At 46.7% G+C, this 15,122-nt stretch overlaps 1 protein-coding gene across 4 annotated transcripts in view; it reads right to left on the bottom strand.

Annotated features, from left to right (window-relative positions):
- Nucleotides 1–15,122, bottom strand: part of Nav2 (neuron navigator 2) — a 343,708-nt gene that overhangs the window by 187,390 nt on the left and 141,196 nt on the right. For 2 of the 4 annotated variants that reach the window (XM_055608371.1, XM_055608367.1), the window contains exons 4-5: nucleotides 11,434–11,506; nucleotides 2,788–3,052 (exon numbers count right to left, since the gene is read on the bottom strand). In XM_055608371.1, coding sequence (XP_055464346.1) covers nucleotides 2,788–3,052; nucleotides 11,434–11,506 — 338 coding nt within the window. Of the gene's footprint in view, nucleotides 1–2,787; nucleotides 3,053–10,532; nucleotides 10,599–11,433; nucleotides 11,507–11,844; nucleotides 11,898–15,122 lie in introns of those variants that run through there. The other 2 variants (XM_055608368.1, XM_055608369.1) reach the window with 2 other exon arrangements.

Raw genomic sequence — 15,122 nt, 5'->3', positions numbered from 1 at the left:
TCACATGTCCTTAGGTGATCTAGGCGAGCTTCCCAGGAAGCTGGCGAATTTTGGTGTTTGCCATACTGAAGCGTGTTGAACCTAGATGTCTTCTTAGTGGGCATGTCTGCCTCTCAAAGAGTTCTAGCAAAATACCACAATAGACCTGGCATCCAGGGGGCTCGCACCAGGACCCGACACAAATAACCAAGGGTCCAAATGGTTACCCTTTGGGGCTTGGGCTACCACAGCTAGACATGGGTCCATAACACAGTGCCAGCCAGCCGGTGATGTGATTTTATCATCCCTAAGTTCATAGCTGGCGTGTTAGTGTGAGATGTCTTATGTCCAGGCAAGCAAAAGTGAACTGCAACAGTGCACAGAATAAGAGGAGACCACGCATGTGCACAAGTGATCAAGCCTGGTGGGACAGAGGAGTGAATGAGGATATAACCACACAAACCCTACTCCATGGTACCCTGGGGTATCATGACATTATGGTAAGAACCCTTCTGCAGTTGGAGTAAATGAATTTAAAAACAACTGTTTGTGGGCGTGGATGTTCTTGAAGTAAAGTGTCCATTAACAGCAGGTTAGTTTTCTTACAACCTAAACATAGAGGCTTTATTATTGAGGCTTCCTCTTCTTCCCCCACTCTACATAGTCAATCTGGTTGTAGGTCCTTCGATTCAACTTTTATCACATCCATCAGAGTCTATCTCCACCTGCCTCAGGCCATCTTGTTCCAAGTCACTCACACCACCTAGAGTGCGAGGGCATCCTTCGCCACAGGCCTTCATCTCACTCTTGTTCCCCCACAAGCTCATTCATTGGAGAGTTTTTAAAAATGTAAATCTGACTGAACCCTGAGCCTCCTGTAGCTTCCTGGCGCCTCAGTACAGCGTCCATGCGCGTTCCATTCAGCCTGACTTTGGTGCCACATCGACACACAACTGTCCCCCATTTGGAAGGTAAGCAGCTGCCTTCTTAGCTTGCAGGCAACCTTCCAGTTCCTTTCCTTCTCATTTTGCCATGCCAAGCTTGCTCCTACCAGAGCCTCCACATTGGAGATCTCTGCCAAATCTCTACAGTTGAGGTTTGCATGGTTCATTTATTTTCATTCATGTGCCTTCACTAGGTGCCATGCCCTCAGAGAGGCCTTCTCATTGACCCAACCTAAACCATCAACCCCGAATCCTATAATCTTCCTGGGGATATACTGCCTCTCCCCCGCTTCCTCTCCGTTCATAGGCTTGGCGTGCAGCCTCCGCCAGGAAAGTGTACAGAGCAGCCATCACGGCTAGCATTCATCTTTGACTCACAGATGACTAACAGCAGCTGGCACATAGAAGGCTTTGCATTAACCAGATAAAAGAATGGAAACCGGCAGATTCAGGGTTCCTAGCAGACATGCAACAACAATCATAACAACTTAACTATGGCACTTTCTCCACTTCCCTCTACAGAACCTTTTGCCTGCACTATAATTCCAGTGAGCATCTCAGGGAAAGGATCTGTGAACAAATCCCTCAGGGCTACCAGCCAGCCTCCAGCCAGGGGACCGTTCCCAGTCAGTCATCCTTCCAAGGAAAGAGCGCAGTGCTGACTGCTTGGTGTCTCTCTCACTCTCTCATCACTAGTTCATGCAACTCTATTTCACAAATTTCCATAACACAAGTTGGATAATTAGATAATTAATTGAGGGGTCTCATTTACATTAGACTGGTAACTCCTGGCTTTAACACCCCGCCAGGTGGGAAACTGTACTTTTCATGGGGGAAACACAACTGTGACTGGAAGGTGGGGTCAAGCAGCTTAGGGCTTGGGTTTGTGGCTAGCATGTGTTAAAGGGTCCAAAGAGTTCGAGAAGCCTTCTGTACTGGTGCTCTGGGGCATGGTGTTTTTCAGCACACAGTCAATGAAATCAAGCAACCAATCAGATCAGTGGCACTAGCTTTTACAGCTAACAACTGCTGGCTGAGAAGAAGGCAGTTGTAATGGGCATTTCTACAGGACTTTCTCCTAAGTCAAAAGCATTCCAGTTCCTAATCCACCAGTCTTTTCACCCCCACCCTTAAAGCAAATGACTTGTGGGAAATCTTTTATAGAATAGCTTAGGAATTTGCATGTCTGTTCCCACTGAAGAATACAGGCTGTAAACTCCACTTTCCTTCATTCTGTGGCCAGTGTGAGTGGCAGGCATGGGTCCCTCTGGAAACAGTGGCAATATCCCAGCCCCTATCCTGTAGGCAGGGGAGGTTCCTGCTCATGAGCCTCCTCCACTAAGCTTGAGGCACATGGCTCCCACTGTCTAGGGTCAACAGAATCCAGTCACATCCACGGTCACTGCTCCCGAGAGTAGACTGCCCGCCCCTTTGGGAAAGCAGCTGACTCCTATTGCCATTTGCCAGTTTTCTTAGGCATTGCCTCTACTTCTCTTGTGGCAAAGGAGGGTCATGTGTCAGCACAGAACTTTTGCGTGCACTAAGGAAGATGACCTTTGCATCTGAGTGAACACTCGGCTTGTAGGTCAACACCGAAGGGATCTGGAGTCCATTTTTGCAGTGATTTAGGCCATGGGAGTACTCTTACAAGCCAGTTATGTCAGGAGCAGGTAACAGCACTGGCTGCTGACCATTCTGACCTGTACCAGCACACATCTCCACTGGGCATAGAGGAGTCTTGTATCTATCTCGAAGCCATGCTAGTTCCTCACAGATGAGAACAGATCGCGCAGTCTACCCTACACAGCTAGGGTGAAGGATGCCTGGGGATCAGCAGCACCATCTGTCCCAGAGAGGAGCCCACCTGGACTGCATTTCTGCTTGTGTTTTTGCTTGCTGATACGAAGCCGGCTGGAGGGGCTGGCACGGAGCTTGGGGAGTGGCCAGCCCCTGTTGCTGAGGAATGCCAGCCTGACAGTGGGAAGGCGTCCCGGCCACCTGAGGCCCAGCAGGTGGAAGAGGTGATGATGAGAGGTGCTGCTTCGGGGGCTGCTGCTGCTGCTGCTGCTTGTATCGGGAGAGGCTGAAGAAGAGGCCTAGAATGGCCTTGAGGTTCCCATTCCTGATCTCTGCAAGACAATAGAGAGGTTCTTGTCAGCAGGGGCGTAAATACGGGAAACAGTAAACCTTGTCCAATTGATGGCATGGTTGAAGCTGCCATGAAATTTAAATGTTTTTTTGGAAAACCTAATTTTGTGTGTAACATGCCCTCTCGGTCTAAACTGGAAATGACTTAGCATAGTCAATCTGCTTGTTGTTTTCAAAACTAAAACTTAAGTTCCTTGCTTAATATGTATAGAAGCTTTTAGAACAAGTGTGCAAGAATGTCTTTGCAAAATTTAAATAAAATAGAGATTCTGTCAGCCTTTCTTTTCCACACTCAATGGGCTTCTTCATCCCACATGCGTTCAACTCCTAGAGGTCCATTACAGTCACGCCTAAACGATGGAGAAATTAGTTTAGCCTTCTCATGGGGTTGTAGTAGATATATCAGGCGAGTCAGAACTGGCTGGCTGGCTGGCAAGGGCCAGAAGGAACTTCTCAGTAAGAATACCATTGAAAGAATGAGCGTCCTCCTCAAGACTGAGCCTGAGCCCGTGATCTGGGCAAAGCTGTGGGTCTTGGATTTCTCTCTGGTACTGGCAGAGACACTATGGTCTTGGCCGGTCTGCCAAGTTCACATTCTGAGCCTCAAGCCACACTAGACAAGCCAAGCGGCCACCACTGAATCCAAATCCTTTCTTTCCTCTACCCAGTCATCTTCCTTTTAAACTCATGGCTCAGCCTCTCTTGTCCCTTGAATCTATAACTCTAATTCAGGTTTGAGTGAGGGTTTTGAGTGAGGGGTGAGAGCATAAGAAGCAGCTTTTATCAGGACTCCCACGGAATACTTCCTATATTAAAATAAATTTGAACAGAGTGGGAAGGATTTTAAATTCCAGACAGCACTTTTCAGATATTAAAATGCATTTGCCCCAAGGCATGTATAAAGAGCTGTGGCAAGGAATAAAATATTTATTCCATACAGAAGCTGAGCATCTATCCTTTTATGGAGCATTTTAAACAACAGCTGCCAACGGCCAGAGGCTACCCTGACCCCAAGGGGGTATAGTAGGGCCACCGAAGAAGAGGAACAGAGGAACGTCAGAGAAGAAAACCCAGGGAGATGATATTCTCCATACCCGCCCCCATCCCACCTGCTGTCCTGTTGAGTAAGGGAGCTACAAAAACCAAAGCCAAGCTTTAGGGGCCTTGTGAGAGGGTGGGAGTCAGTGGCCTATAGGGGGAGTGCAGGTCTCTAGCAGAGAAAACCTGCCCAGGAAGGCACAAGACTTTCCTCCAGAGTCCAATGCAGAGAAGAATATGTGAAGGAAAGTAATGTATGCCTCCAGGACAAGCCGTGTTCCCCGCAAAGAAGGAAGGGTAGCCAGCCAGGGCTTCGGACCTGTGTGCAACTGCCTCCCCCAAGTTAGACCAGTACAAAGCATTTGCTTTGCTGAAGCATTCCTTTCCCCAGGCTGTGAGGCCGCACTTCGGAAGCCAGCAGGCTAGAAGGCTGACTGCAGCAGCACAGAATTTACGAAGTCTACACCTCCAGACTCAGCCTGCACTCCACACTCTCCTGCTGTGCGAGTCACCTCCTCTCCGGGCAATGACACTTCCATAGCCAGCCCCCAACACACAAAGCTGTCTTTACAGAGCAAATGAGAGCATCTCTGCCAAGGCTCACAGTGTGTACTCAATGATGCTCTCTACCACTCTTGTGCTATAGGAAGACCACAGCTCCAGAACCCCAAAGAAAATGGACATACAGCTCCAGCTCCATGTGGTAGCCATGATCCCTCTCACAGTGATGACTTTCCCAAAGTTACTGTGCAAACTATGGTTTATTTATTAAAGGGTTATTTTATGCATATGAGTATCTTGTGTGCATAAATGTGTGTACACTGTATTTTATATATGTTATTTTATGCATGAGTATCTTATGTGCATAAATGGATGTAACTGTATTTTTTACATGTGTTTTCATGTTGTAAGACTCAAAGCCTGTGTGTCTTTTGCCTGCAGAAGAAGGTGCTGGATTCCCTGAAAGTAGTTACTGGGAACTGAAGCCAGGTCCTTGTAAGAGCAGCCAATGCTTTTAAGCACTGGGACATCTCTGTAGTCCCTAGACTATAATTACTTTTAAACTGCACTTTGCTTTGTGTGCACAAGGAGAAGGGGAACGCCATGGCATACCTGTGGAAGTCAGAGAGACAGCTTGTGGAAGTCAGTGTTCTCCTCCCATCATGTGGGCCCTGGGGACTGAACTCAGGTGGTCAGGCTCGGCAGATGCCTGTCCTTACAAAGCCATCTATCCAGTCCCAAACCACACTAGGGCTCTTAACGACACACAGTGACAAGAGAAAGTCAGGGCTGACCTAGTCCAATGCCGAGCCATTGCTTATGAACTACTCCTTGTTACACAGCTCCACAGAAAGTGCCAGAGGTGAGGGCACATTCCCTAGCTCTGTTGTGTAGCTCCAGCTGCCTTCTTCTCCAGCCCAAGGAAACCAAAGGAGCTGCATCCTGTCCCCAAATGTCCTTTTAAGTACTCAGGCATCACATATTGTGAGGCTGGGGCAGGGAGGACTGCTCATTCAGCAGCTTCAGTTATGGGGCAACTGAAACTAACAGTAAAAGACAACATATCAGTGGCCGTCAGTTGGACAGAGACCCGAGTCAGAGATGAAATTCAAGTACAGACATTCAGGTGAACACCTATGAAGGAACAAGGGGGAAACACCAATGTCCCGCAAAACATGAATTCACTGGAGAGATAACAGCTATTCGTGGAGATGAAATTTATGTAAAATCTATTATTGTGCCTTTTCCAGTTATTGGGGCGGTGGGTGGTTTATAATTATCAAGCTTTATGACTGACTATTGTGCTCCTCCAAGCTAGACACAAGCGCATTGTGTTTGTCATTTTAACACCCTGGATGGGGGTGGGTATTGTCACCTCTGTTACTTATGGGGTGGAAACTCAGAAAGAAACTCTCCAAGGTGGGACTTGAATCCAGGTTTTTATTTCCTAGCTCAAGGGATAGTTTTCCTAACACTGTGTGACTTGGCTTGCTTGCATACCCATCATATGTGGTGAATTTAAAAACAGACTAGATAATGTTTTATTTATTGAGGTAACTGCTGGGCATATAGTATTCTTTAGTCTCCTGGTGTGTCGAACATTCCTTAATACATTTTTTAAAATAAACCACACAAGAAAAACAAGGAGGACAAACAAGAAAAACTAAAAAGCCCCAGAATGTCCAGGGGCTCAGGACCTGCCTGACATAGCAGTGGGCATGTCCACATCAGTATCCAAAACCTGTCAGCCCACCCGGTGGGTGCAGCTGTCAGTGCTGGGCGAGTCTACTCTCTCTATATGGCCCTAGACTGTGGCCATCAAGCCACTTGCTGCTCATGACTATTTGCTTCCCTTTCCCCTGAAGTGTCTCCACCTGTCAGAGGTCATGGTACTACTCTACCAAACACACTTTTTCTTGGCACTTTTCTTATAAAGATCATGAAAACTCCTAAGCCAACCACGGGGGATTGAATCTCTGTAGTCTATCCCTTAGAGACTTCGTGCTCAAGGCGGAGGAGCCTCCAGTTCCTTCTACCACCACTGAGGACATCTCAATGTACCTTGCCATGGGATTGAGAAACTGAGCACCCAGAGCCTTCAGTACCACTTCACTGTGTATTCTGAGCCCAGAAAACACATGCCCTCTAACCTGCAGCTGCCTTAGCTCCCTGTGGGGCTTTCCACCCAAGGGAAGCCTGACAGGGAATCTGAGGGCCATGCAAAGAAAATCATCACAAAAAATACTAATAGTGGACCAAGTTCAACAGTGGCTTTCTTTCTTCTTCTTCAAATAAACTGAAGTATCACACACCTAGTACCTATACATAAAATTAAGTATACCATCCAATGATTTTTTTAGTGGGTTTAATCAGTTCTCATAGTGGAACATTTCTATTAATGCAATTTCTTGCACTAAAGGCAATCAGTCCCAAAAGTCCAGGTGGCCATGAATCCGCTGCCTCTTCAGATTTGCCTTTCCTAGACACTGTATGTAAATCACATAATCTGTAAGCTTTTATATTGGCTTCTTTTACTAAGCATATTTTTTAAGCTTTCTTTTTATAGCACTGAGGGTTGAATGTAAGACCTCACACACACTAGGCAAGCCTTCCATCTCTGGGCTATAAGTATAAGTTTTGTTCAACCATGTTAGAGCATGCATGGGCTTTACAGTGCTGAATAGTACATCACTATATGGACATACCATACATCGCTTGTCTGTTCCTCAGCTGATAAACTGTGAAATTTTGTTTTCATATCACAAAGAACTCAAAAAAGTTGAAAGCTCTAAAAGCCACATGGCCTATCCTATGGGTGGTCCATAACAGACAGATAGATTCCCAAATAGCTAGATTTGTATTCTGCCCACATTTCCAAATGGTATTTGTCTGGTGAGCCAGCTCCACAGAGGAAACCTAGAAACAAAAGCCCTAAACCCACAAGAATGTTGACACTTCCCAAGGCTTTGGGAGGGAGCTTCATTCTGCATGTGATCAGCCAAGGTCACCTAGACTGATACGGATTAAAAACAGGAACACTCAGATTGAAGTGCCTGGCCCAGGGAGACTCTGGCTGGTGAAATACTTGCTTTCTCTTCTTGGGCCATCCTCTGTGGAATAACAAATGTCACAGACCATTCAGTTCTGGTGATGTTCACTACTGTCAGGACATATCCCTTCTTTGGTTTCTGCCTGATCCCTTTGTTCCCAATGCATAAAAGTACTAATTTATTTTAGATATAAGATAAACCTGCAGAGATAATATAAATGACAGGTACGATGGATACATGAAAGGTTGGGTTGTTTGTTTGTTTTGTTTTAGTTTTTAGAGACAAGGTCTCATGTAGCTCAGTCTGGCTTTGGTCTCAGTATATAACCAAAGATGAGCTTAAACTTGTGATACCCTTGGCTCTACACCCCAGAAGTTGGGCTTAGAAGTAGCACCTTCAGACTTGGTTTTATGTGGTGTGAAACAAAGCTTCCCCAGCGAGGGGGAGGCTGCAGGTGGCAACTGTGAAACTCCTCTCCAACTCCCGCCAGCCCCGTGGGTCTGTGACACTGCTCCTGCTGACGAGCTGCCTGCATAACTGCCTTGGACCGGCACTATCTATGGGGAAGTTGGGACAAAAGCACAGAAGCAGAGCCCGTGGGGACCCTTGTGCAGAGGGACAGAAACTGCCACTGAGTGCCACACCCTGCTGATGTGAGGACAGTAAATGGACACACTCCACCTGTTCTCTGCACCCAAAGGGTCCAGAGAGACTTCCTAGTCTCCCACCCAAGAAGAAAGGAGGAGCAAGTTGGCAGCTGATTTCACTTCAAAAGCGCACACTCCTTCCTCCTTTGGGAGTCACCTACAAGAGTTGCCTACGACTGCTGAGTCCAGGGCCTCCCACTTGCCTCCACTCATGTTCACAGTCACCTGTAATGTCAGAAAAATCATCACAGCACTTAAAAAATGACGTTGTCTTAATGCCTTTTGTTTTCCTTTTGAAGCCAATTGAATGCCCCAGGCTCCTCCTCCTCAGAAGCAGCATGCTGGCAGCTGGAAAGCCCCATAGATACACCTCCACCCTTTCCCAGTGATTACAGCTGGCTCTGGAACAGGCGGGCTGTGTGCACCTGTCCTGAGGTGCTGTAATAGTGCAAGCCTGTCCCAACCTGCCTTTAGAGAGCCAAACAGAGTCTTTGTTCCAGGTCCAGACAGTGGGTGCCCAGGGGCAGTGGCTACAGCGACAGGCCACAGAGATGCCGCTGGTCTGGGTAGGGGGGCTGGCCCACACCTCCTGCACTCTTGGTGCCCTTGAAGTTTGGCCCCATCTTTTTGCTCTTGGAGATGTGCCAGAATCTGCCAGTTTAAGCCTGCCCTGCCCTGGGGTGATGTTCAAAATCTGCCCTGCCCACAGTCCTTCCAGACTCCACCTGTCATATCTGACAACCTGTTCTGGGGGGAGGGATTCCTGAGAATACCTGGGCTTTGTTCTTCCAGGCCCTGCATCCGTGCTTCCTTGTGGTGAGGAAGCAGGGGTCAAGAATGAGGTACACTCCGTTGAGGGCTAGGCACACGGGGTACTTTTTGGGTACCCAGGTCTACAAGTTGATTATGACTAATAAGAGCATGCTTGTTGGAAGTACAGGACCCAGTGCAAGTAAAAACAAACAAACAAACAAACAAACAAACAAACCAGATGCCCTTCTTAGACAGCCTTTCCAGGGATAGGACTGTCTCTAGCTTTTCCAAGGTGAATAGGTACTTACCAGAGATGTCACTCATAATCTGTGTGTGAGTGTGGGTGTGTGTGTGTGTGTGTATGCACATGTCTGTGTCCAAATGCACTGTGTGGGAGCCTGTAGAGGCCACCCTCTGATGTCTTCCTCTATCACTCTCCACTTGGGTTTTTGAGACAGAGCCTCTCATCACTGAACCCGAAGCTTACCAATTGGCTAATTATCTGGTCACTGAGTCCCCAGGGATCCTCCTGTCACCAACCTCTATTTCCTCAACTTCAAGTACTAGGTTTTATAGGCAAGGCATGAGATGCCATGACCAGCTTTTTATATGGGTTCTGTGGGCTCCAGCTCAGGTCTTCATGCTCACACAAAAAGCAATTTATCTATTGAGCCATCTCCCCAGCCCCACTCATTATAGCTTCCAGCCAGTGAACCACGAGTTCCATAAACTCCAGCTTCAGCTGCGAAAATTGGAGCCAATGCAGATAGGCTCACTAGAGCACAATTGGCATTTGTTCAGTAGATACTTACTGGGCAGACAGACACCTATGCCTTAGAGGAGAGAGAAGAAGGGCAGATGGCAGAACAAATGAAGCACAAAGGCAGACTACAGACAGCTGGTAAGTGGCCAGGGTTCACCTCCAGGCCTCAGGGAGGAAGGCAAGACCATACAGTCAACATCTCCTTGCTGGAGAGCACAACTCTAAAAGGCCCTGCAGGTGCTCTACGGGAGGACAGAGGCCTGCGCCATTCCAGACACTAAGAAGTACATGTTCTGCCACCTACTGGTCAACACAGGAATAACACAGGCGAACATCTGTACACTGAATTTGCGTCTACCACTGAACATAGATCCCTGCAATGTACACAAAGACCACCAAGACGAGGCCCACAGTCTAGGCTGGACAATTTTCTAAGGATCCTTCTGTAAGTTCTGATATTAAGGTTGGCCAAGTTACTCCAGAGACTCATGGAGTGGGGTGACCAGGCCTGCCCAACGCCAGGCTTGTTAAAAGGAGAATTACAACCCCTTCCTGACACATTCCACACAGAAGCACACTATTCCCAGAAGCCATGTAGGCCACCCACCTCCAACATGGTGAAGACAATGGTTCAGAAGATCCAAGCTTTCACCTCTTAGCGAAGACAAGGCCTATGGCCACGTAGGAGCCATGAGGTTTGCAAACTTACCTGCTCTATTTGTGGACTCTGGCCTCACTGCTCCCCTCAGCCCCACCCCAGATTCCAGGGCCAGTGCTCCCCTTCATCTTTTCAGAGCGCACTCCTGCTATGCTAGGAGGAGCAGTTGGAACGACCCAACTGCTCTTGACCTGTTCCGGGAAAACTGGAGGCAGGTGCAGCCTAACAGGGTTGGGAAGATGCCTGGCCTATGGCAGCTTCAGAGCTGGCAGCTGCCTGTGTTTGCAAACAGGGGGTGGGGAAAGGAAGGAGAGAGAGCAAAAGAGCAAGAGAGAGGGAGTAAGAGAGTAAAGAGAGAGAGAGAGAAGATTTCAGATGGGGTAGTGCCTGAGGAGGTAGATAACTCTGGTCATCAGGCTCCAAACCATTACCCCATCTAACAACAAACCACTAGCAGACACTGTTGGCGCTAATTAGGCACCAAATCCAAGTTAATTAAAAGCTAATTAGGAGGTTAAAAGGTGGTGCTGTGTTCACAAACCTCACTCTCTCTGTCTTCAAGAGCAAGGTAAGGTGCCACCTCTAGGGAAAGACTAATCGGTCCCCCTGGGTGCTAGTGGTTGAATTTGGTTCTGTGGTTGAACGTTCTTTCCCACAGATAATGGCTGGTTGATATCCTGCTGCACTACAGGACCAGGAATCAGTGCTGTTCAAGCAGGCACTTCTCCAACTGGAGCAATGTCCTCATTCTCTCAGTCTCTCTCCCTGACACCCTCTGTGGCATGCACATCAGGCTGCATTCTTAGAATGATCTGTGAGCTGTCAGAAAGCTAGCATCCTCAACTCTGCCTGAAAGGGCACCCAACCAGGACACCCCTGGTCTTCACTGCAGCAATTAATTGTTAGGTAACAGGTAGGCATTCCTAATGATGAAAAGTGGGCTCTGACTCACCTTCTGCAGACAGCCCCTGGGTGTTGATTCCCTTAGCTGCCAGGAAATTCAAGCAGGCATCTATGTTTTCAATCTAGAGGGGGAAAACACAGATACATTTAACATCCATTCAGCTTTCTCTTGACACACTCACAAGGAACCAACAGCAAGCAGAGTGCACTCAAAACGACCAATGAGACAGATGGAGCAAGGTTAGGACTCTCAAAGCGCTGTCTGTACACGCACAGGAAGCTGTTACTTAATATCCCAACCGCACGGTGCCAGAAGTCGAGGCCTTGGATTGCTCATAGATGCCAAAAATAACCAGGGTGGAATGGGATCGCTCATCTTGATCAATGTCACTGCGGTGTGATCCTCAAACTGGAGCAGTCGCCATTTACACAGAGGTGGGGATGAAACGGATAGACCCACCCAGTCTCCAGCTGCTAGGAGAAATTTCCAGTCACTAAGGATGGAGGCAGCCAAATGTCCAATTGGTGAGTGTCAGTTTCATCGGGAAATCAGTGTTTACCCACAAAATTCTCAGTCTGGCAGGCATTGTAAGTGACCACAGAGGCCCATGACCTCTGGAACATCGTTGTCCTTTGTCCTCTCAGTAGCAAGGATAGAGCCACCAGCCAGAGTCTGGGAGGCTGCCCATGTTTGCTAGTGTTGACACCAAAGCCAAGGGCAAATCGATGTCAGGCCTTGAACAAAAAGCAATTAGGTTGTTCCCAAAGGTCTGATTTGACTTCAGCTGTCAGGCCTAATTACTTTTTGTTTTAAAGGAGAATATTCTGGCTTGATCAATGTCTCTGGTGACCAAAAGTAAAAGAAACCACTTTTGACTGGGTACAGCAATCTTTGGACTTCACAGAATTTGAACTACACATAAACAGTTTCACTTCCATCCACAACTAATTTCTGCAATAGGATTTCCCAGACGCCTTCAGTATTTGTATGCACTCAAACCAGTACTTACTCTGCAGAGTTTATTCTAAACTAACAAAGGACTGTCTTTCTCAATGAACATACTGCCTTCTCCCCATTCTCAGGCAATTTCTTGATACCTTCCATAGCTACAGCCAATGAGAAGCGTTTTATCTGAATAGCTCTAATCTGAGTGTGGCCTGGCTTTGTGTCAGTTTTCATGAAGTTTGTGGCCAGTCTGCTTACCATCTGCATTTTCCTTCTGTTAGTATTTTGGAACACAACCTGCTTCTGGGTTACCCAGCAACCTATGATGATGTCATCATGTGTCGACAGCCAGCCAGGTGGCCACACCTGGAAGGTGTGGTTATTGTGCCCCCTTAAAGAGCTGATACCGACACGTGGTCCCTCTCTTACTTGCTCTCTTACTTTCCCCCTCACTTTCTCTTACTCTCTCTCTCTCTCTCTCTCTCTCTCTCTCGGCTCCCCATCCCCCCTTTTTTCCTCTCTTTCTCCCCACCATGTCCTGCTACCCCCTTTCTCCATACCCTCCTAATAAATCTCTCACAGAGAATATCGGTTGCCTCCTGCTTCTTCTTTTTAATTAATAACACCTTCTCCACCCAGTCTGTAGCTCTGCCTCTGTCTCCTGAAGTCTTGATTCCAGGAGTGTATTATAACAGCCAACAAGTTCCATGCTTTTATCATGGTCTCAAAAGGATGCTGGCTCTCACAGTGATTTAACAATTATTTAAATAATTACTTAAATAATTATTAAATAGTTAATTTAATAATACTGAGAGCCACTTCACTACCTCATTAAATAGGCCATGGAACACTGGCTAAAACTGTGCCATCTGAGAAGAGCCCACACTGTCCCCAGCTGGAAGTGCTCTCTCCAGGCACATTTTTTTAAAATCCCAGGTTTCCTCTCCTTCCAAGCATCTAGCCCACCTTGAAGGCCCTCACTAGGCACATTGCTGCTGTATAGTCATGAGACTACCAGGCCCTAGCATCTTGGAGGGGAGAGGGAAATTGGGCTGCATATGTCCTGGCACATTGTGTGTGTGGGTAATCAGCTCCCACAAAAGAATTACATTTCTAAACACTGTTTTTATCCTATTACAAAATCCACTTGTAAGAGAAAATATTAGTCATAAGAGAAAATATTGTCTGTGATGGTTTGTTTCTGCTCTGTGTACAGCTAAACATTTAATGGAGAGTTGTGGATCCGCAGAGAGGCACTGTTGTATACAAACATACAAATATAGGCAATGTGTGTACACACATACTGATTTAAAGAGAGACTCTCACTATGTTGCCCAGGATAAACTCCAACCCATCAAGCAAGCCTCCTGCCTCAGTCTTTGGATTAGCTGGTACCACAGGTATGCATAACCATTTCCAGTCCAAGCCATTATCACTTTGAAACAACAATAAAAGCATGACATTCATTCCTGTAATCCAAGCACTTGGAGGGTGAGTAGAGGCAGGAGAATTGAAAGTTGAAAGCCAGTCGGTTTTCCAGACAAACAGGAAACAGAGAGATGGCACAGTGGTTCAGAGCACTTGCTGCTCTTCCAGAGGACCTGGATTCAGGTCTCAGCACCCACATGGCATATCACAATTCTCAGCAACTCTAGTTCCAAGAGATCTGGTGCCCTCTTCTGGTTTTTATAGATAGAAGACACACACATGGTAGCATGCATACATGCAGGCCAATAAGCATACATATAAAATAAAATAAATCTTAAAAACCAAATAAAAATATTGTACACCCACACTCTTCCATGACTATCCTTTTCTATATCCCATGCTACTTCTTTAATAGAGCATCTTTATCTCGCATATGGCCAAGAGAAACTTAGCTCATTATATTTTCAGGGGAAAAGAAAAAAAAAAAAGCTGTCTTTCGCTGAATTTTTGTCAATGCAAAAATTGAAAGCGATACAGTTAATATTTACCCTAGAAAGGGTCATGTAACAAGACTACATACTTTGGTACTAGAATAGCAATTTAAATGTTCAGGAAAGAAATAGAAAGAGAGAAATTTAAGAAATGCATTCTACAAAACTGTATTTCTACAGCACTCTCTTCTCAAGGATCAGGGAACACAGTTATCCATCACATGTATAGAACATTAGTGCACACAGCATCATGTGTGCGAGGCACATGGCAGGCTCTTGCAAAGCTACTCATATTACATTCCAATTCAGCCATCTGCTAGGATTCCTTTTAGCATTCAGTTCTGAGAAGGATGAATAAGTATAATCATAATAAGGCATACTTTATCCTTAGTTAATTTTTTTTGAAGTTCTACCATTCTCATAGAATTTCATGGTGTCATTCAACATTCCTTCCCTGGGTGGGGAGAAAGTGTGGAAGAGAAGACTCTGCTGTATGGGTAACATCTTAGGCCGCCCTGATGTGGGTGGGGGGAGGGGTGTCAACAGCCATCTAGTAGGTAGAGGTCAATGACAGTCCTACTATGTTCCTGCACGTAGTAGGAGGATAATCCTTACTCTCTGTCTCTCCAGTCAGAACAGCAACAGTGCAAAGGCTGAGAATCCTCATTCTGTCAGTCAGCTTGGCTGTGCAGGTGTCAACCCCTGGGCTCCTCCATTCTTTGGATGCTATTGGTTTTAGTGAGGACTCCAAGATGGGGGAAGTGAGCAAGAACGGTCAGGCCAGGCTCCTGAACAAGATCACCTAGGTCAGTGAAGGGCTGGGGACTGCACCCAGGAGGCCCTCCTGTTTTTCTCAGAGGCCTGCCGCCACAT

This window comes from Psammomys obesus, unplaced genomic scaffold, assembly GCF_907164565.1.
Source record: "Psammomys obesus unplaced genomic scaffold, mPsaObe1.curated_primary_1811, whole genome shotgun sequence".
Taxonomy (NCBI): Eukaryota; Metazoa; Chordata; class Mammalia; order Rodentia; family Muridae; genus Psammomys; species Psammomys obesus.
The sequence above is the reverse complement of the archived record's forward strand: the minus strand, read 5'-3'. Positions and strand labels throughout refer to the sequence as shown.